Source organism: Pogona vitticeps, chromosome 6, assembly GCF_051106095.1.
Source record: "Pogona vitticeps strain Pit_001003342236 chromosome 6, PviZW2.1, whole genome shotgun sequence".
In the NCBI taxonomy this organism is placed as follows: Eukaryota; Metazoa; Chordata; class Lepidosauria; order Squamata; family Agamidae; genus Pogona; species Pogona vitticeps.
This window is the reverse complement of record NC_135788.1, coordinates 103,981,667-104,004,948: the sequence shown is the minus strand read 5'-3', so window position 1 is coordinate 104,004,948 and position 23,282 is coordinate 103,981,667. Positions and strand designations below refer to the sequence as shown.

General features: G+C 40.0%; 3 protein-coding genes across 3 annotated transcripts; 1 reads left to right on the top strand and 2 right to left on the bottom strand.

Moving 5' to 3' along the window:
* The first annotated feature begins 975 nt into the window (after positions 1–975).
* On the top strand, positions 976–4,317 carry LOC110091529 (olfactory receptor 5V1-like). Its single transcript, XM_078378064.1, is given in 2 exon segments — positions 976–3,527; positions 3,530–4,317. Coding segments are annotated over 2 exon segments (990 nt in total). The 5' UTR covers positions 976–3,200; the 3' UTR covers positions 4,193–4,317.
* A 2,868-nt stretch (positions 4,318–7,185) lies between these two features.
* Positions 7,186–16,334, bottom strand: LOC110091531 (olfactory receptor 6N1-like). The gene has a single exon (XM_078378073.1). It carries the CDS (start codon positions 10,399–10,401, stop codon positions 9,454–9,456), a length of 948 nt encoding a protein of 315 aa, XP_078234199.1. The 5' UTR covers positions 10,402–16,334; the 3' UTR covers positions 7,186–9,453.
* Positions 16,335–17,985: 1,651 nt separating this feature from the next.
* LOC110091532 (olfactory receptor 6N2-like) lies at positions 17,986–21,175 on the bottom strand. Its single transcript, XM_078378091.1, has 2 exons — positions 19,679–21,175; positions 17,986–18,925 (listed from the first exon to the last, which is right to left on the bottom strand). Exons 1-2 carry the CDS (start codon positions 19,850–19,852, stop codon positions 18,161–18,163), a joined length of 939 nt encoding a protein of 312 aa, XP_078234217.1. The 5' UTR covers positions 19,853–21,175; the 3' UTR covers positions 17,986–18,160.
* Positions 21,176–23,282: the final 2,107 nt, after the last annotated feature.

Here is a 23,282-nt window from a genome sequence, read left to right as displayed (position 1 = left end):
TGCATACTTTATTGCAGAATCTGCAATAAGACATGAGTGGGCAGGTGTGGAAAGAGAGTCAAGCAAATCCGATCCTTTTGTGGCAACAGAAAAGAGGGTAGGCATATAATGTAGGGCTTAGAGAGTACCTTGATGCTCATAAATCTCTCCTCAATAGTAGAAGAAGGCTAAGGCCAAACCAAGTCAAGGACCTGACCAGTTGTGATCTACTCTCTCTGCCCATTAATTTTACACTTGGATTCGACAAGAAAGTCCATCTGCTGTGAGGATTTGTAAGAAGTTTTTTTGAAATTCAGCCTAAATCTGCCTTACTGTAGCTTGAGCCCATTATCAATGTTCTGCACCCTGGGATAATTTATTTTATTTATTTATTCATTAAATTTATACCCCGCCCATCTAGACACCAATTGTGAAGCATCTACTTTTTCTGCACTCACAAAGGTACCAGTCTTTTTTCCCCTCACTGCCACCAGTGGATTACCTCTATCCATAATATAAAAGATGTTTGTCCAAACAATTGCCTGGTAAATGCAAACAGAACTTATTTACAGTGGTGCCTCACTTTACGACGAAATTGTTTTACGATGGTTTTTTGTGATCAATTTACCCATCACAAAACGATGGTTCCAATGGGGCTTTTTCGCACTACGATCACCCACGCCCGCTTTAGAGAACTTTGGAGGCTTTTCCTGCACAGTCAGGAAAAGCCTCCGAAGTGCTCTAAAGTGGGTGCGGGTGGTTTTGGGGCACCCTCGCCAGGGCTCTGATGGTGCAGTGGAAGCCATCAGAACCCTGGCGGGGGTGCCCCGAAACCACACGCCCTGGCTTTGGGGGTCCCCCGGGGCTTACCTTGCACCATGGGAGGACTCGCGCGGGTCCCTCTGCGCAGCGATCAGCCGGATGGGGGATTACACTTAGCGGTGAGTTTCCCCCCATAGGAACGCATTAAACAGAGTTTAATGCGTTCCTATGGGGTTTTTATATACATATAGCAATGTTTCCAGGTAGCGACGATTTATCCGGAACGGATTATCGTCGCTATCCGGGGCACCACTGTACATACCTAGCTCTTTCAAGCAATTTGGCATTGTGTCTAAAGATAGTCCTAGCTGAATGGTGGGTTAGGTAGATGGCATAGATGATTCATGAGTGGGTGTTTCCGTGCAGTTTTCAGATAATATGCCCGGTGCCTTGTTCCCCAAGCTGCTCCTATTGGCATTTGCACTAGCACCTATTATTCATGATTCATCATACATCTGGGCAAACATGTTCTGAAGATACATGTCCCATACCTAGATTTTGGTGGCAGTTTTTCATTTATGTGACCATAGTCTCTTCTTGCTAACCTAACAGGGAGTCTTTCTCACCATACAATGTCTTAGTTCTCATATATAGCATTAGATGTGCACTGACTTACTCAGCACACGAATCTTAATTTATTTATTTTGCCTAAAAAACACAAAGCTATTCTGTGTAGTTTAGTTATAATATTCTTTATAAGCTTTGAGCCTTTGAAACACTTCAGGGAATGTCGCTTGTGTAAAAATCCATTTGGGGCAAAAATTCCCAGTGGTATCTTGGAAAATACGTATATAAATATCAAATGTGCAGCCAATGCATAGTACGTGATGAACATTAACAATATGGAAGAAGAACATTTCTTCACTTTCTGTACAGGTAAGAAAAGAAGAGTTTTATATGATATTAAAGTATTTTTCCATTGGCCATACTATTAGCTCATATTGAAGAAAACACATTTTCAAATCCCAGTTAATGGGTCATAACTCATTACTGAAATGTACCCATGATGGTAGCCTAACTTAAACTGCATTCTTCTGCACTCTTACTTGAAAGTAGCTCCAACTCAACTCAATGGTAACTGTCTCTGATAGACATTATAAGACTTCACAGTTAGTTTGGATCCAAGTCGTTTGCAGGACAATAAAGTCATTTAATTTTATAACTCTATTTTTATTCTAATGTCATATATGTTTTCATCACTCAGTACAGATATTCTCATGTTGTCTGATTGTGTCCTTGGGTTAATCCATAGAATGCCACACAGAACTCCTGGCATGAAATGTTGAGATTTTCCAAGAGCTAATCTGATTTTTTGGTGTAAGAGATGTATGTGTGTCTTCCCTTTTTCGCAAAAGGGAAGACCATTGTTGTTCATGGAAGTGGGTTTTATTATTCCATGATTTTGTAGGAGGTATGTCTTGCTGTATATATGTTGTTATGTTATTGACTTATCCAATAGCCAAAGGTTTAAATCAGGACTAAGTCTTTGAACAGAAGTACTTGCTGTTGTCATGCATCCTAAACTCCATTCTTCAAAAAGAATTTTTATTCAAACATTGATTAAATAGTTTCTGTATATGAGACCAAGAGTTGGGTTCATTTTTGACAGATTTAGTCCAACAAAATAAGGTAGAACCACTGAGCTAGCTATTGAATAGTAAGCCACATTGCTTGCTATACTCTTCACATCTCAATGTGGTTCTTCTCTATTATGCCAGTGCTATTTTCACCTACTTGAAATCCATTTCTTCCATATGTTTGTGTCTCCAAAGCTAATCCCCTCCACTAATGAATCCAGTTATATATACCTGATTCAGTAACACTAGCACTTAGGATTTAGGACAATGGTATTAGCAGTTGACTATGGAGCAGTAACTACAGAAGATACACATTAGTTTTATGGTTTCTGCACTAGATATGAAACATGTAGGTGAGAAATCACTGTCTTAGCACAGTATTCTCATTTCAAAACTCCAAACCTATATAAGGTTTTCAATCATGTCTGCACAGGAGGTTAGAAATCTTCAAATTAGGTTAATGTTTGAATGTATTGGAAGGAATATTTAGGAATACTGTAGTGGATGGTGAGATACCTTTTCAGATGCAAGAACATAATCACACAATATCTAAAGAAAGTGGGAAAATTCAGTGGATGGAATAGAAACATACAATCTATTCTAAGTACTGTGATGTTTGATTTAAACTGCATGTTTGTGCTTGCAATTCCAACAGGGATGAGATGGAGAATGCAGTTGCTACGTGCAAATGGACTTTCTGGGTCAAATAATCCACACCTTTTATTGACAAGAGCGTACAAGAGCATACTATAAAACCATCTGAATCTCAATGCAGTTTTGGCATTATTTTTGAGTATCTTTTATTTTTGCCTATAGAACATCATGTCTACCTTGGGATCAGACATAGAGGTAAAAAATGAAACACAGCTATCAGAATTCATCATCCTTGGCTTCAATATGCTGCAGGAGATACATTTCTTTCTCTTCGGCTCTTACTTGATAATTTATCTCTTCACAGTGCTGTGGAACACCTTCATTATCATCTTAGTCATAATGGATCAGAAGCTAAGAACGCCCATGTATTTCTTTCTTGGGAACCTTTCCTTTCTTGATATTTGTTACAGTACTACTACCATTCCCGAGATGCTAGATGTCCTTCTCACAGAAAGAAGTTACATCTCTTATGCAGCCTGTGTCCTTCAACTGTACTTTTTTTTTTCTCCTTTGTGGGCACTGAATGTCTTCTTCTGGCAATCATGGCTTTTGACCGCTATATTGCCATTTGCAACCCTTTGCGTTATTTACTGGTTATGAGAAGGAACATTTGTGTGCAACTGGCTGCAGCATGCTGGGCTGGTGGTTTCCTCAATTTTGCAGTACACACATATTTTGCCTTCCAGTTACCATTCTGTGGAGATAATCACTTAGATGCTTTCTACTGTGACATTCCACCACTGCTAAAACTGTCCTGTGGAGATATTTCCCTCAACCAAAGACTCCTACTAACCATTGGCTTATTCATAGCTTGGACACCCTTTTTCTGCATCCTTTTATCATATGCTTCTATTATTTTAACCATTTTAAAGATAGGTTCCAATGAAAGCAAGCAAAAAGCTTTCTCCACATGCTTTTCACATCTCACTGTAGTTATTCTCTATTATGGCAGTTGTGTTTTCACTTACTTGAGACCTATTTCCTCCCAAACATCTCTGAATACAAAGCTAATCCCCCTGATGTACAGTATCTTGACTCCACTACTGAATCCTGTTATATATACTTTGCACAACAAGGATGTGAAGGAGGCTTGGCAAACCATACTGGAAAAGATTAGAACACTGTACAGAAGAGGAATTTTTATCAACAGTTCAGTGTAATGAGAATGGAATTAATCTCGCACACTGTTATATTTTATAGATGTAAACACTATTTTTCAGTATCAAAGCTCTTGATTAATGTTGCAGTACTCTAACATCAGAATGCATTTCTTAAAACAAATAAACATTATAAAACTATTAAGTGCACATTTCTTTAAAGTACCAAAGTGTTGAAGTATTTTCCACCATGAACTTGAGATTCCTCTGCACCTTATGAATATTTAGGTAGGTATTATTTGGGCATCCTCCACATCCTACCATGGTTCATAGTTGTTTTTTAAACTATTATTTAAGACCAAGTTTAATCTATTTTACCACTCCAACCCCACCCATGTGTTTCGATAGATGAGTGGGGAATCAAACTCAAGTCTCCTGCTTCCTAACTCATGTTTTCATGTACAACCAGAGGCAGCCAATCTTCCCAATGCATGCTCCATTTACAAGCCATTCCAGTGAGACGTGCTCCATAGCACCGGTGATGATCGCATGTCGTCTGGCCCAATAAACAATGCACCTGCATGACTTTCCTCTTTCAGCCATTTCTCCAGCAGGAGCAAAACTGACAGAAAAGCAGAATACAACTTCCAAGAAAGTGCACAGCTCACTGCAGAAGGGGGACACATACATTTTGCTCCTGTGTATGACCATCAAAAAATTCTTTGATGGCAGGATGTGCACCCCAAGGCCATGACAATAGTAGTGGCTCCAATCCAAAAGGAATGGATTCCCCAAATTGCCTCCCCTATATATCTGCTTATAGGAGTGCCTTATCTGTCACCCTCCGGAACTGGATGAGCAGGGTGCCATCAGCAAAGGAAAAAAAAAGGGTGTCATGATGCTTTTCACCCTGCTGTATATATTGTGACATGGATTGCACTGGGTACAGGTTACCCATAGAACACAGCCCCAATGTCACCTGTGTGCCTTGACCAAATCTGCCCAGCTTGCACTGGAGACAGAGAGCATCAAACACTCAAACCTGTTCAACCCTACTGGTCATGCCTGAATATGGAGTGGGTACCAGCAAGCAGGTGAGGAAGACTCAAAAAATGCCACCAATGGTGAGGCACAAAATAACATGGCCTCATGCTTGTCCCTGCAAATGCGGGATCACTTCTCTGCTAGCTATCCCAATACAGAGGAGAAAAATGAGATTCTGGTGTTGAGGACCATGGCCTACTCCCTGGCCCAAAACTCCATTAACCTTCCGTACCCAGCAGTCGTGAACACTGCCTACCTAGCCATGTGCTTTGGCTAAAATACCAAAGCCAATGCTCTACTTTGAGTGGACCATGGGGCAAATCCCTTACATTGTAGGTCCACACCATGCTGTCACAAGCCCTCTGTGTTTCTAAAGTATAGGAATTCCTCACTTCCTGCCTATATTTGTGGAGCATACTCAGTGCTACAGCAATATAAATGATCTACTCTACTTTGTCCCTCCAAGGTGCCATAGCTCCATGGTAAAATTTGGTCAAGCCTTGGACCTCTAGGTTTATCCCTTAAAGGGCAGAAATCATCTCTCTGATGTCATAATGGAGCTTAGCCTCTCTCTCTCCCCCCCCTCTCTCTCTCACACACACACACACACAAACACACACAAACTGTAGAACTGCAGAGCTGGAAGGGAACCTATGGATCACTGAGTCCAGCCCCTGTTGAGGAGGTGCAATGGGAAAACAAACTCCCAACCTTTGGCTCCACAGTCAAATACTTAAACCACTGAGCTATTCGGCAGTTTTGTGCTTAGACGTGAATATACAAATAGCATAGGCATCCTTCAGTCTCGAGAGACTATGGTAACATGCTCTGAATCGAGGAGTGTCCTCTCCAGAGCATGAAGCCCGGGTAAGGTAATATGGAGGATAGGCTGTTACCCAAGCAGCAGATCCCCCCTCTCCACATTGCTGAAATGGTCCAATGGAAAGGCAAGAGCCAATACAACTGGTTCCAGCAATGTCGCAGGAGTTGGCAGAACGACACATGCTGCCTTCGGGACTCCAGCTCCGGATTTTGCCTCGAGGTTAACTCCTGAAGCCTTTTCCATGAGTGGGTATAGCCACAAGGCAGTGGAGGTTTGAAATTGGAGCTTTCCTTCTGAAGATGGTAGTGCCATCTTCAGCTACTCAAGGCATGTTTCCACTCATTCATTAGTTAACTCAAAGCGGGTTCCATTGGTATATAGCACCTTGACCCCAGTATTAAATCCTCTTATATATACCTTGCGCAACAAAGATGTGAAGAAAGCCTGACAAAGTATGTTGAAGAAATTATAAAGACTATAATCAATGCCTTACTTCTGTATATAAACTCTTGCATTTTACAGCAGAGTTCATACATTCTCAATCACGATTTAAGGAGTCCAAGATTATGTGATGATGTTTATGTTAATGAGCCATCCCTGATCTTAAATCACCCTGAGAACTTTAGAAACATCCTGCATCATGTAAAGCACAATTGTTTATGTGGTGAACTTGCATATTCCTGCCCGTTACTAAGTTTTAACTGGTCATGAGGTAATATTTGTCAATATATGTATGTGTGCTTGAACCAGTCTTTATGGATCAAAATGCAATCAGATTTATTCCATGTAATTTGCCTTTCTTTTTCTTTCTTTTAACTGCTCAGGACTGAGGGTATAACATGGGCCCAGTCCTATCACAAAGCAGGGCAAAGCAGCTATCTTAGGTAGAATGTGGTGATGAGAAGGGGGCAAACACAGCTATGTGTATATCATAAACTACTCTACATCACCATGCTACATTGATTCCCTATAGTGCAGTAGATGAAATTGTGTTCCCAACAGTCTTGAAGGAAGATTTAAAAATTATCTTCTGAATACAATTAAGATGTACATTTGAATTTCTATGTGTTAATAAAAATATTTATTCTGAGAAATAGCTCTGTGTAAGTGTGGTTTAATGGGACCAATTTGCCTTGATAACTTCTCTCAGCAAGATGCAAATGAGTATATATTTGTGTATCTTTTCAGAACATGGGTAAGATTACTTATGTGTCTGGGAAGCACCCTTGAACATGTAAACATGACAATTTATACGTAGAGATTTCCTGGGATGCCCATACAATTTATATGTACTAGATAGAATGATGGACTTGGACTTAGGAGGCCTAGATTCAACCTTCACTCAGCCATGGAAGCTCATTGATCTATTTCATAAATATCTCAATTACCTTTAAAGCCCTATTAGATTCACTATAAGTCAACTGAGACTTGATGGCACATGACATAACATAGAGGTGTTCTATATGTCTGCGAGCATGTGCCATTTTAATTTTCAGTCTTCCCCAGAGGTGCTAATGGAGCCCAGGATTTTCACTGAAATTCTTTCCATCTCAGATATGAAGAAACTTGGAAGTTAGTGTAAATTCTTATAAAAAACTAATTGAATGTAAATTAGTATCCATTATTAAATGAGAAACAAAAGAAAAACAAAATAGTGATCTTTTGGTAATTACTGTTAACATGAGGCAAAAGACATCACTTCTGAGATTTGTTGTATACACTGTTCAGGAAAGAAATAAAGAAAAACATGCTCTGTTGTTATTTTGGAACTCTCCTCTTGAAGCTTTACAGATTTAACCTGTTGTATTATTCAGTGAGACTAATTTTACACCTATACTCTCTCTGTGTGTGTTAGTGAACCTGTTAGTGACCCTCCTGCTTTTGAAAGCAATAGTTTATTGTTAAAAAGATTGACTCTGTGTTCTGTTTTGCAACCCCCAGCCAGTGAATTAGGGCAAACCTTCCTGAACAGTGGCCAATACGCATATATATAGAGACAGCTAAAGGTACATGGAGGTGAAGGAGAACAAGAAGAAATGAATGAAGATTATTAAAGAAATACATTCTTTTGATCGCAAGATGAAATCTCTTGAGAACGAAGATTGTGCACATAATTTTCATAGGAGAGCTTATGAGACATAAGGGAGTTCTGGAAAAAAATAAAATGTATTTGAGAAATGCTTCTTCAGTCCTCTAACTGGGTTATTAAAATATGACTCTGTAATAGATCCCCTGATAATTATATATTTGTACCTAGATTTTTACATGCTTATAGGAGATTGGTGAACTGTATGCTTAAATCACATAAGTTTCCAGTTTTTATCAATTAGGGTTGGTTTTCATTATCCCCACTCTCTAGTTGTGATAAGACTAGCTTCTTTCATTAGGTCTAGGTAATAAAAAAAATCATTATCATTGGCCAGATGTCCTAGACACATAGCTAAATGCAGCCAGTCTGGCAAAAACCAATACTGTAGATTATATATAGTAAATAGTAGTCCAGAGTCAACAGTCATAAATATAAACATTTTGAGAAGAGATGAGGAATTATATCCATTTGATCAAAGTACTGGCTTGGTCTATGCAAGCACATCTGCTATATGGTTGATATGTTTATCATCATTATACATTTATCCTCAGAATACATTTATTACACGCAGTAGAATTAATGGAATATGTAGGATTTAATTATTCAACTGAAATACAAGACAATTACTAATTACATGCTGAGTTGAAATAGCTTATCAGTGAATTGTTAGATTGCCAGTGGCAGTGGAATGGGTGGATATATGTTTAACCATACTTAGTGAAGAGTGGTTAAAAGTAGATCTATGGAACTGAATCCTGTTACTTACATCTGCTGGCATAACTTCATTGGCAAAAGTCTAGGTGCAAATTTCCATATGTTAATAAGTCAGTGTAAGCATCTACGGTTGAACATCCGTTTAATGATTTCATACACAGTAGCAAATGCTGGTTCTGCCTTCTTTAGTTGTGCTACTTTGCAGCTGAGATTTATGCCAACAGACTTGACACCAAGAACCTAATTTTTCAGTCAGATTTGAGCCACTGAAATTAGTGGGACTAGTTAGTTGCGACTAACTTGTCACATTGATATCAGTGGGTCAATGAATGACTAGGTCAATGAGTGGACCTATTAAGATCTTATTTCTTAAACATACCAAAAGTTTTCTGAAAATAGATGCAAATCTTTCACAGGAAAACTCCCACTATAAACACATGCAAGCAAAGTATACATCAGTTCTGCATGTCAAACTGCATTGCAACATAGCCAGTTATGTTATGGAGTAGTGATAATATTGTTCTACGAAAAGAAAAGGACAGTGCAATTTGACATTACATATGATGCATTATAAGATGTATACGAAATATGATATACAGAAGAAAAAGATGATTGTTCCTCAACTGTAGTTCGTCACAACCTTCTCCAGAAGATTCACATGTCACCTCTGTCCATTAATTTTCTACAGAGAACTTTTTTAAGAGCCTGTTTTACCTCCTTGTTCCTGAGACTATATATGATGGGATTCAGGAGTGGAGTAACAAGGCAATAGAACACAGCCACCAGCTGGTCCATATTGAAAGAGAGGTTTCGGGTGGGCCTGATGTATATGAACATCATAGTTCCATAGAAGATGCCAACTACTGTCAAGTGAGAGGCAAAAGTAGAGAAAGCCTTTTTACGACCATCTGATGAACGGATGCCCAGAACAATGGCCAGAATAGCAGCATAAGAAATCAAAGTTATTGTGAATGAGCCAACAAGAAGGAAGGAACAGATGAAGAAGCTCAGCATTTCATTGAGTTGGGTTCTATTACAAACCAGCCTGAGCAATGGCAAGATGTCACAGAAAAAATGGCCTACCACATTGTTCCCACAATAATTGAGCTGAGATATGAGAGTGACTGGTATTAATGGTAGAGACAAACCAATGATCCATGACCAGGCAGCAAGTTGACAATAGACAAAACTATTCATAATGACACTGTATCTTAGAGGAGAACGTATAGCCACATACCTATCATATGCCATAGCAGACAAAAGAAGACACTCAACTCCACCTAAACCATGGAAAAAATATATTTGGACAAGACAGTTAGTGAAAGATATAACATTCCTTTCTTTAATAAGGTTAGCCAGCATTGTTGGGACTGTGACTGAGGTAAAACAGATTTCCAGCAGGGAGAAGTTACCAAGGAAAAAATACATTGGGGTATGGAGGGAAGGTTTATGTCTGATGATAAAGATTATAACCATATTTGCAGTCACTGTCAATATGTAGACAATCAACACTAACACAAAGATAGGTGCTCTGTTCTTCTGCAGATTGGGAAACCCTGTGATAATAAATTCATTCACTGTTGTAAAGTTTGGAAGATCCATGTTAGAACTGGTGCTCTCTCTGGAAAATAAAATACGAATTAATTCAGCATTGTTCCAAAGCAAATATGTTCTGTCAGCATACACTGCACAAGACTTCAATGGGCAACTTGGCCCTGAGGATTATATCACATTATTGTATGACATATCATATTGTTTTAAATTATCTTGGTTCCCATCTTGGGAGGACGTTAGCATATAAACGAAATAAATAAATCAAATATCACTAAGCTATAGGTGGCTGGATAGCTCAGTGGTTTAGGTCACTGGTTCTTAACCTTGGATTACTCAGGAGTTTTGGACTGCAACTCCCAGAAGCCTTCACCACCAACTGTGCTGGCTGGGGTTTCTGGGAGTTGCAGTTCAAAAACATCCGAGTAACAAAGGTTAAGAACCACTGGTTTAGGTATCTGGCTGTGAAACCAGGAATTGAGAGTTTGATTCTCTGCTGTGCTTCCTGTGAGTACAGCCATCCTGTGTGGCCTTTGGCAAGCTGCACAGCACCAGGGCACCCCCAGAAAAAGGGAATGGTGAACCACTTTTTATCCTGAAAAAAAAAAAAACCTGAAAAGGGTCACCATAAGTCAGAATTGACTTGACAGCACATCATCATAGAGCTATAGAACTATAGAGAACAGTTTGGATAAAATATCCCAGGGACAGAATTTAAGTTTACAGTTCTTTAAAAAATATTATTCCACAAAGATCACACTTCAAAGTTTGTTCCATATTACTCCAAATAATCATTGTGGACATTAATGCAGAATACAGTTGTGTAGACATAAATTTAGAAAAATTACAATAGAAACTGTTCACAAAATGGTAGTCTGTAAAAGCATATATTCCTCACCAAAAGAATCCACATCCTCTTGAAAGTAATATGGTGAGGTCCATACATGACTAAATTAAGCCTTGCTAATTTTAGTGTGGACAAACTCTTTCAACTAACTTTAATGTGCTTTAGAAACGAATGATTTATTCCTTTTTTTTTCAAAAATCGGTTGAGTGGAAATAAGGCACCATCACAGAGTACAGTAGTTGGGTTCTGTCTGGTGATTCTCAAGTTTCAGAAATTTCCCCATTCTTGACTCTGGTATTGGTATGGGGTTTTTTGAATCACTTGTATACTTGTTTGCTTTATACTTGTTGTATACTTGTTTATTTGTTTTATGTCTAAGTTTGATGTTTTTACACATTGCAGAGATTGTGTGCATCTGGGTTGTCCACTTCTCTGTATGATGAATCTGAGGACTGTAGGTAAATAATTGTGTAATTATGAGGTGCCTTGTAAGGAGACTATCACCCCACTGACCAAAGAAAAAATAGTCGTTAGTTTTTTGACTCAGACTCCAAGATCACTTATCAAATAGCCAGATTTTGTATAGCGATATTCAGGCCTTGGAAATTCCATGGTAACTAGATAATAGATTTTAAATTAAATGCCAATTTTTTTTTACAAAGTACCTGAAATTTTGAAATGTTATTGTCAAATGTTTTTATAAGGTATTTGGAATTTTGTAAACTGTAAATGTCTATTTTCCCCCTGTGTGATTGGTCTAAGGACTGTAACAATAAACTATATTCTGTATTCACCATCACAGCCATGAGATGGAGGTACCGTATGAGCCAATGAAGTTTCAACCCTTCATAAAACAGTGAGCAGGCAAAAGTCATAAAAGTAATTTAGGGATCAATATAGATTATCCAGAAATTACAGAATTACAAGTTGCTATTTATATATGTATACAAAAGAAAATTCACAATTTGCCATGGCTAATTGCCACAGTGAGGGTCTCAAACTTGGTTGCATATCCAACATGAATTCAACTTTGGCAATTAGCTACAATAAGGTACAGCAAATTTGTGATTCTTCTTGCATGCATGTAAAAATCTGACAGGTCTTTGACCACTATTTTTCCACAGCCTATGACTGGGATGGGAAAGTACTAGTCAAAATCCTACTGGATTTCCATGATTGATCCACTTTTTTCAGTAAAACTGTACAAGTCACTGTAAAGAATTATTTCTTAAAGCTATAGTAGAAGTAAATCTTAATGTGTTATAAATTCCATTTTAATGCTTGGCATTAAAATGGGGGCTCAGTGGTCCAGGAGAAATAACCATATATTGCAAATAATGTGATCATATTCTGGGAATCTCTAGCATGAGAGAAGTTGCTGTTGCAATTCGTGGGTAGTTTACGTATACTTAAACTTCTGTTTTAAAAAGACAGGAAATCTAATTCTTCAAAAAGCCTCCAGTTTATGAATGTGGGATATTGTGCTTCTGTATTTATGATTCAAAATGCCAAAAAAATGACCTGGTATTTCCTGCTCACATTGCCAAAGGGAATAAGACTGCCAAATGTTATATAGCAAAGAACAGACTGAATGTTGACAACACCCTTGTCGGAGTCAAAATGGTCTGCGAGAGCCCTTCTTGTGGTTGCTGCCATTTAGACCAATCAAGGGAAAATCTTAGAAGCTGATTCTTTTTTCCATCAATTAACCACTTCTCACCCAAACACAAAGCAATTGGCAGGCTATTTTGCAAAAAGACTTCTAGGTGTCAAAACACCTAGGTAATGGTGTTGCTACTTATTTTTTTCATAACACAACATTCCTCTAAATTTCAATAATTAATGTGAAGAATGCATCTGTAAAATGACTAGTTGAATTTTGTTTTTCACTGCCAAATCAAGGTATGTTATTGAGGGGGAAAAAACTAACGAATAAAGCAGTGTCTATTCTGAAATGCTCAAATTTCTACAAGGTAGGCTTCAGCAGCATGTGGAAAGAAAACTCCAAGAAGTACAAGTTGGATTTTGAAGGGACAGATGAACTAGAGACCAAATTGTTAACATGCGCTGGATTATGGAGAAAGCCAGAGAGTTCCAGAAAAACATCTACTTCTGCTTCATTGACTATGCAAAAGCCTATTTGACCACAACAAACTATGGCAAGTTCTAAAAGAAATGGGACTGCCTGACCATCTTATCGATCTCCTGAGAAATCTATATGTGGGCCAGGAAGCAACAGTTAGAATTGGATATGGAACAACTGATTGGTTCAAAATTGGGAAAGGAGTATGACAAGGCTGTATATTGTCTCCCTGCTTATTTAACTTCTATGCAGACACATCATGCGAAAGGCAGGACTAGATGAATCCCAAGCCAGAATTAAGATTGCTGGAAGAAATACCAACAACCACAGATATGCAGATGATGCCACTCTGATGGCAGAAAGTGAGGAGGAATTAAAGAACCTCTTAATAAGGGTGAAAGATGAGAGCACCAAAAATGGTCTGAAGCTCAACATCAAAAAAACTAAGATCATGGCCACTGGTCCCATCACCTCCTGGCAAATAGAAGGGGAGGATATGGAGGCAGTGACAGATTTTGCTTTCTTATGCTCCATGATCACTGCAGATGGAGACAGCAACCACGAAATCAAAAGACACCTGCTTCTTTGGAGGAAAGCAATGACAAACCTTGACAGCTCCTTAAAAAGCAGAGACATCACCTTGCCAACAAAGATACACATAGTCCAAGCTATGGTTTTTCCAGTAGTGATGTATGGAAGTGAGAGCTGGACCATTAAGAAGGCTGACCGCCAAAGAATTGATGCTTTTGAATTGTGGTGCTGGAGGAGACTCTTGAGAGTCCCCTTGACTGCAAGGAGAAAAAACCTATCCGTTCTGAAGGAAATCAACCCCGAGTGCTCACTGAAAAGACAAATCTTTAAGCTAATGCTCCAATACTTTGGCCATCTGGTGAGAAGAGAAATCTCCCTGGAAAAGACCCTGGGGTCACAAAGAGTTGGACACGACTTAATGACTAAACAACAACAAGAATCAGGTCAATATCTTATATTTATCCAAATAAAAAATTACCTCATGGGAATGCAATGGTATAATCATACTCACATTGATGCAAACCATGTACCTGAACCTAGTTGGTTTCTTCTAATTAACCATGAAGTGCAATTTGGCAAAACATAATAAAAAGATATATAAAAAATAGTAGTGCGTAAGAAATAGGATTCAGCTACCCGGTACATTTCCAAGTTTTTGGACAAAAGATAAAACCTGTTATCACATTTGTGTATGAAGATTTTATTAGACATCAGCACACTTTATAATATGAATTTCTTCAGCATGTGTGGACCCAGGGGAATTTGATCTCTAAAGGATAAAACTCTAGGGCATAAATTTACTTGAACAAGGATGTTATTTTAAAAAGTGTTACCAGGAATACTGCCTCATTCTGTAAGCAGAGTAGAGTGGATGGAAGGGAAGGACAATGCCAACATTTTTAATTATTCCCACTGAAACCGCTTCCCTCCCTATTGAAATTTTGGAAATATTTTCAGCAGGAAGACTGGTCACCATTTAAGTGAAGAAGAGTTGATTTAATATAAAATGTGCTCCCTTTTGTATATTTTGGAAGGCGTGGAATCAACATTGTGGTGGACAAAGGGTAGCTGCCATGGCCCTCTATGTTTGTTGGAGTTTTTTTTTGCCACTTCCAGGTCTCCCTCCATTTTGGCCTTGGTAAAGTTGCCTACCCCTGATTTAAAAGAAAAGTGAATTGCAAGAGTACCTGTGAACCATTTTTCAAGAGGCAGCAGAATTTCCGTGCCTTACTTCATACATCAAAATGCCTTTTCTTCATAACTGGAAGTGGTGTTCAAGCTAGTTGCTGTTTAGCTGTTTTGCTATTTTTGAGAGTATGTTTTATTCCTGGAAAATCCTAGGGACAGAAAATTGTCACTTCTGCAAGGCAAAGCTGCCCATTCTTGATTTAAATTGAGAAAACAGTTTAGGATAGGATCCCTCTAGAAATGGGGAGTTAATGTGGGAGGCGACCTCAAGTCTACATCCTTTGAATGGGGCCACATGATGGGAGTGCAAGGCAGAAAAATGTGAGCCACTGTGAGAATATCAGTTTAAAGTAGAGACAAGAAAAGATGAGATAGATTACAGAGAAGAACACCCACATGGCCCTATCAAGAAAAAACAAACAAAATAAAAATAAAAATAAAACATTATGGCACCTTAAAGACTAACTGCTGTATTTTAAGGTGAACATTTTTGGACAAATCCACTTCCTCAGAACTTTCTTGCATATCTTAGGAACTTGTAGATAATACATAGTGTACAAACCACAGCAGTAAAATGGCCAAGAGCTGTAGGTTCTGTACAGAGAATGAGGAAAAGGGGACAGGAGCTAGGCACCATGATTGTTGATGGGATTTCAAGCAATTGCTACCATATGGGTTCTAACTAATGGTTATCCTCCACTCCTTGGATATCAAGAGATATGGAAGTGAGATAGCATTGTCATGTAAAGATCAGGGCAACAACTTTAGCCTGTTCCTATGAAACAGTGGTTCTCTTCCTAAAACAACTGGAAGCTTTAAAGAATGTATGTTCATAGCAGAGATCAATCAACCACCATTCTTTCTATGTCCCTCTCATTTCTAGATCAGTGAACCATCTTGCCAAATGCAGCCCTATTTATGCAATAATCCACAGGAATTTTCACATGAAGCAATGATACTCTATATACATAATGGTAGTTTATAGTAGTGGTTCTTAACCTTGGGTTGCTCAGGTGTTTTTGAACTGCAACTCCCAGAAACCCCAGCCAGCACAGCTGCTGGTGAAGGCTTCTGGGAGTCACAGTCCAAAAACACCTGAGTAACCCAAGGTTAAGAACCACTGGTTTATAGTATATTATATTACACTATATTACAGTATTATATCATAGTTGTTTTTCATAGTTGGTCAAATAATAGGTTACAAATATAAGAGCACCATTTGAAAAATGCCAGAAAGAAAGAAAGAAAGAAAGAAAGAAAGAAAGAAAGAAAGAAAGAAAGAAAGAAAGAAAGAAAGAAAGAAAGAAAGAAAGAAAGAAAGAAAGAAAGAAAGAACAATTGTTCATTGCTCGTTGTTAGACTTCTCATCTGAGTAAATGTGTTGGCTGTCCTCCACAATAACTCTAGCCTTCCTTTGAGGTTCTCTCAAATGGCAGCAAGAAAGGCTCAGTTTGTACAATGAAAGAAGGACTCTTGAATTGAGAAGGAGGTCCTCCTAACATCTTAGCTGACAAAGATCAAACTCTGAGTATCTTAGAGGGGAGGATATAGTTCCAGACCTAATACAGTGGGGTCTTGACTTGAGAACTTAATCCATATTGGAAGGCGGTTCTCAAGTCAAAAAGTTCTCAGGTCAAATCTGCATTTCCCATAGGAATGCATTGAAAACCATTTGATCCGTATCTGCTCTTTTCCGTCCATAGAAACTATTCCGCCTTCGACCACTAGAGGGGGATATTTTGTTTCTTTTTTTCTTAGGTCAAGAAAGGTTCAGGGAAGGCAGGGAAAATACAGTCCAGGCAGTACAGTACCAGGCAGTCCGAAGACTGTCTCCCAATCCACTCTCTAAACGCTGGGAGGAGTGAGGAAGCAGACAGGCACCCTTTTCACTGGCCAACAGTTAACTGAAAGTTCACATTTTGCACTTTCCCTGCCTCCCACGTGGGTTTTTTTCCAGTTTGTAACTCAAATCTAAGTACTTAAGTCAAGTCAATATTTTCGTATGAGAGCGGTTCTTAAGTCAAAATGTTCTTAACTCGGGCCGTTCTTAAGTCAAGACCCCACTGTATCTTGGTTGTTTTATCTGTGGTGGGAATTGTGTACAGAACAGCACACCATTATGTGCAAGTATAATTAGAAGGGGTTGATGCTTTTGTACACAGTGTGACAACTGAGTTCATACTGAGGTGGCCATGTTATAACACAAATCACAGAGTGTCACTGTGACATATTTGCAGAATGGCTGCTCCATTGGTGCATGTGGATAGAATGGAGTTTGCCCCCCCCCAGCATGAGGAGAGATGAGAATCTCGTGTTTCATCCCAGGGGCAGGGGTGGGCTGCACAGTATTTGACTGTGCTCTTCCTCCTCTGCAGCCTCTTTCGAGGCTTTCTTCCCACTCACCACCCACCCTTTATCCAGTTTGAGTCTGACTGGTTGTCTTTTTAGGGCCAGATAGGAATTTTTTCCCTGCTGGCCAGATTGGCTTATGGTTGGTAGGGTTTTTCGCCTATCCCACACTGGTATAGGTTTGCTGCATTGCATTGTTAGTGGTTCACTTACTGATCATGCTGTCGGGTAGTGAGGAAACAACAACGATCAGTGAGTGCCCAGGGAATATAAGGGAGGTGATAGCCCAACTAACCTTGTGGTGCTGCGGATTGTGAGGTTACGGGGGGGGGAGAATGTGCTAGGGCCTGCCCTGGGCTGAGGGCTTACAGGCCCAGGGGTGGTTGCCTCAGGTGCCGGCCAGCCTTGCATTCTCCAAGGGACCACGTGACAATGGGGAATGGGACTCATCTGAATGTGTTTGGGGAGGGGGTCCCATGAGAACTTCAGCCTCAAACCTGATCCCGCACTAACACAGCCCCACTGCTTGGGAACAATAAAGTCACTTGTTCAATAAAGTATGGCCCTAATTAATGCAACGCCTGTGTCTTACCTCTTTATTACAGTGTGGGGGGCACAATGTCTGAACTTAAGTACAGGGACCCTGTAAGTCATGTTCTGTAGGAAAAAATCAAAGAACCCCTTTCAGAGTGGATTCATTCGATAACTACCATCAGCAAACCAAATAAATTGCATAACTCACCACAGAATTTTGCATATCTCACCTGTTTTATTGCCATCATTTTAAAAAAATCACAGAAAGAAAACTTTTTTTAGTGTGCATTTCTGAGGAAAGTTTTCTTCAAGGCTTCTTTCACATCTTTATTCCTCAGTGTATATATCATTGGGTTCAACAGTGGAGTTATCACAGAGTAAAAAACAGCCACAATTTTGTTGGCATTTGATTTGTATTTTACTGCGGGGCGGACATACATGAAAATAAGAGTGCCAAAATAGATGGTGACTACAGAGAGGTGAGAGGCACAGGTAGAGAACGTCTTCCTCCGGGCAGCAGCAGAAGACATTTTCAATATGGTGATTAAAATCTTTATATAGGAAGCTAGAGTGAATAAAAGAGCAGCCATTATAATGACTGAGCTAAAGCCATAGCCCACAACCTGAATGGCATATGTATCCATACATGCAAGTCGAAATACCTGCCCAGCATCACAGAAGAAGTGATTAATCCTGTTGGGGCAGCAGAAGGAAATTTTCGCTAACCTAAACGATGTGTACGTAGGGCAGAGAAACCCTACAAACCAACATATCACAGCTACATTTCTGCATGTCACAGGATTCATGATAGTAGAATAACGCAATGGGTTACAGATGGCAAGGTACCTGTCATAAGCCATGGTTGTAAGGATAAAGAGCTCTATAGCAGCAAAGGCAAAGAAGAAGTAATATTGGGTGATACATCCTTGAATGGAAATGGTCATCTTCTTCGACAGCAGATTTTCCAACATCTTAGGCACTGTGACGGTGGTGTACCAGACCTCGACCATCGACAGATTGCAGATGAAAAAATACATGGCAGTCTGCAGGTGGAATTAAAGAACCTTGTAATGAGAGTGAAAGAGGAGAGTGCAAAAAATGGTCTGAAACTCAACATCAAAAAAACTAAGATCATGGCCACTGGTCCCATCACCTCCTGGGAAATAGAAGGGGAAGATATGGAGGCAGTGTCAAATTTTATCTTCCTGGGCTCCATGATCACTGCAGATGGAGACAGCAGCCCTGAAATTAAAAGGCGCCTTCTTCTTGGGAGGAAAGTGATGACAAATCTTGACAGCATCTTGAAAAGCAGAGACATCACCTTGCCAACAAAAGTCCGAATAGTCAAAGCTATGGTTTTTCCTGTCGTGATGTATGGAAGTGAGAGCTGGACCATAAAGAAAGCAGACCGCCGAAGAATTGATGCCTTTGAATTGTGGTGCTGGAGGAGGCTCTTGAGAATCCCCTGGACTGCAAGGAGAACAAACCTATCAGTTCTAAAGGAAATCAACCCTGAATGCTCACTGGAAGGACAGATCCTGAAGCTGAGGCTCCAGTACTTTGACCATCTCATGAGAAGAAAAGAGTCCTTGGAAAAAACCTTGATGTTAGGAAGGTGTGATGGCAAGAAGAGAAGGGGACGACCGAGGATGAGATGGCTGGACAGTGTCTGCGAAGCAACCAACATGAACCTGACACAACTCCGGGAGGCAGTAGAAGACAGGAGGGCCTGGCGTGCTCTGGTCCATGGGGTCACGAAGAGTCGGACACGACTAAACGACTAAACACACACACACACACTGCAGGTGTGAATCTACCAGCACAATAACAATAATCAGCAGGTTCCCCATAAGAGACAGGATGTAGATGATTAAGAACAGCACAAATAGCAGGGTCTCAAGGTTTGGTATGCTGGTGAAATGAAGAAAGACAAATTCTGCAACCGCAGTTCTGTTTTCTTTCTCCATCATATCAGACCACTACAGGGGCATAAACAATAACAAAACAACGACAATAATGAATAAAAAAATTCTGAGGGCTTTCCCACCAAAAAAATAATAATCCATATCCCATATCCTATACAGTGGTGCCCCGCATTGCGAGGTTAATCTATTCCGGATTAACCGTCGCTATGGGGAAACATCACTATACGGAATGGAAAACACCATAGAAACGCATTAAACTTAGTTTAATGCGTTCCTATGGCTCCTAAACTCACCATTCTGCGAAGTTTCTCCATAGCGCCGCCATTTTCGCGCCCTCGGTAAGCGAAGGCAGGGCGCGAAAACAATGCGGGTGGCCATTTTGGGCCTCCGGCAGCCATTTTGGAACCGACGATCAGCTGTTAAAAAAACATCGCAATGCGAAAATCGGTAAGCGAAACGCTTACTGATCGTCGCAATGCGATGTTTGCCCTATTCAAACATCGCAATGCGATCGCATTAGCGATTTGAAAAAACAGATCGCTATGCGGATTCATCGTTAAACGGTGCGCTTGTTAGCGAGGCACCACTGTATTGGATTTCTTCCTCTAGTAAAAAAAATGTCTTAAAAGCCTTTCACTGATTTTTTTTCAATAATCTGTATGTATACTGAAGATGTATTCACAAACAAATTGTTTCTATCCAGGGAGTCACCCTACCTGAAAAAAAAGCTCAGTGGCTCTGCATTTTTTTCCTCCTGAAAGAGAGAGGAAAGACCAGCACACTTTTTCAGAAACAGGATTTTTAAAAAACAACAATCATTCTTTGTAGAAAAAAACTGTTGTACAAAGATGTTTATTTTGCATCAGTGCAACCGATTTTGCACATAATATAACATTCTGTGCAAACTGCATGATTTTTGTACCAAAAGTCCCCATTCAAATGTGAAAAATGTACAACAATTCTCATAAGTTCCACACCAGAGAGAAAATTGGTAACATTTTTCATTCTTAGCTGCAAGAATAAATTATGCAAAGTTTGTAATCACTAATATGCACACACCTGGTACATTATATTAAGAATGCTTAAAAGGTAAATGGGGAAAGTCTGGTAGATTTCTGCATGGTCTACAATAGTTTGGGAGGTGTTTAATAGCAGCTAGGAATAAATGAGGATTTTGCTTGGTTCATTGTTCAAACAAGTTCTTTCAAACATTTTCAGAGGAAGGATTTAACTTGAAGTTAACTATTTCCCATGAATATGAGTGGAACCACAATTGGCAAATTTTCATGCCCAAGCTCACAAGTTCATGATAATACCTCTTTTAAAAGTCTGCGTTTTCATCCCTCTACATATAATTAAATTGGTGCTGATTTAGTGCCACTTTCCCCCCTTTAAATCCCATTTCTGCCTGTCTTCCCTATATTAATGTTAGGAAGCCTGTCAAAACTAAGAACATGCAAATAAAAAAGGTGGCAACTGTGACAAACCCAGACCTACTGGGATATGCCACACGTTAACTAAGCTGCCACCAACCATTCCCTGTAAGAAGTCACACAGACCAGGGATGGATTTTTAAACAAATAAAAGAATAAGGTTTATTTAAATACACACAGGGAAAAATAAAACGATCAGGTGAATAAGATAAAGTAACGTGGCTTATTCTCACTCATACATACACACAGTTTGGTTCACACAGAACCCTTAACTTGAAGCACAGACCCTGAACCTATCAGTTCTGGCTAACCAACAGACACCTGAACCTATCAGGTTGGTACTCTGACACACAGTAGTACCCTGTCTGACACACAGACTCCCACACCAGCTTCTTCTTCCCAGCTGCTGCTTCGTCACATCCCAGCGTCTCCTAACTTCTCCACACAGGCTTCACATATATATACAGTACAGCCCCTCCTCCTGATGTCCCGCCTTCCACTCCCCATAGGATGGAACTTTCCCTCCAAACCCATGACAGACAGGTAACATCAGTGCTGTATGTAACACCTCCCCTCTTTATAAGTTGTTTTGTAGGGGGAAAGCTAACGTGCTTTTTCCCAAAAAAACAACCTGGATAAAACACACAACAACAGTTATACATACCATATCATACTTACTTATACTTACATTCTAAGTTAACCATAGCAATTAGGCATTTAAACATTTACCATATACATTACATCAATTTACCTTTATTCATACAAACCAAGTTCAAAAAACAGGTACATTTAACTTTTTGTCATCAATATATATACATAGTCCATGTTTCTTTCGCCGTCTTCATTCTTCAGGTCTTCTTGACAAGGCGTCAGCAACACAGTTCACTGACCCTCTGACCACCTTCACTTCAAAGTCATAGTCCTGTAGGTTTAAAGCCCACCTCATAAGTTTGCTATTGTGGGTTTTCATTGTCTTTAACCATTGCAGTGGTGAATGGTCAGTGCACAGAACAAAATGTCTTCCCCAGATGTAAGGCTTGGCCTTCTGGATCGCGTAGACTATGGCCAAACACTCCTTCTCCACGGTTGCCAAATGTCTCTCACCTTTTTGAAGTTTCCTACTCAGGTAGGACACTGGATGCTGGTCACCATTCTCATCCTCCTGGCAAAGAACTGCTCCTACCCCGCTGTTAGACGCATCGGTGTAGATGATGAACTCCCGGTCGAAGTCTGGAGCACGCAGCACTGGATAGTTGATGAGCGCCTGCTTCAACCTCTGGAACGCCTCCTCACAGTCGCTGGTCCACGGGATGCGGTCATCAGCCTTCTTCCTCGTCAGATCGGTCAGCGGAGCCGCAATCTCGCTAAACCTCGGGATGAACTTTCTGTAGTAGCCCACCAACCCAAGAAATGATTTGACTTTTTTCTTGGTGTTGGGTCTGGGCCAATCACGAACAGCTTCTATTTTGGCCTCCAGGGGTTTTATCACTCCTCCCCCTACCATGTGACCCAAGTATTTTATTTCTGGGCTACCCAGCTGACACTTGCTGGCCTTTACTGTTAGCCCTGCTGCACTTAACCTCTGCAGCACTAATTCCAGGTGTATCAGGTGATCTTCCCAGGTATTACTGAAGATCCCTATGTCGTCAATGTAGGCCACTGTAAAGTCACTGAGCCCTGCCAAGGTCTGGTCCATCAGCCTTTGGAATGTGGCTGGTGCATTTCTGAGACCAAAGCTCAGGACTCGAAACTCATAGAGACCAAAAGGGCTGCAAAAGGCAGTCTTTTCTTGATCCCTGGGATCAATTCTTAATTGCCAATATCCCTTTACCAGGTCCAATGATGAGATGAACCGACAACCCCCTATGGTTTCAATCAGGTTGTCTAGCCTGGGCATTGGGTAGGCATCAGGAGTGGTTACACGGTTTAATTTCCTGTAATCGACACAAAACCTAATGCTCCCATCAGGCTTGTCCACAAGGACTATCGGAGAGGACCAAGGACTAGAAGAGGGGACGATTATGTTCTCCCTAAGCATCTCG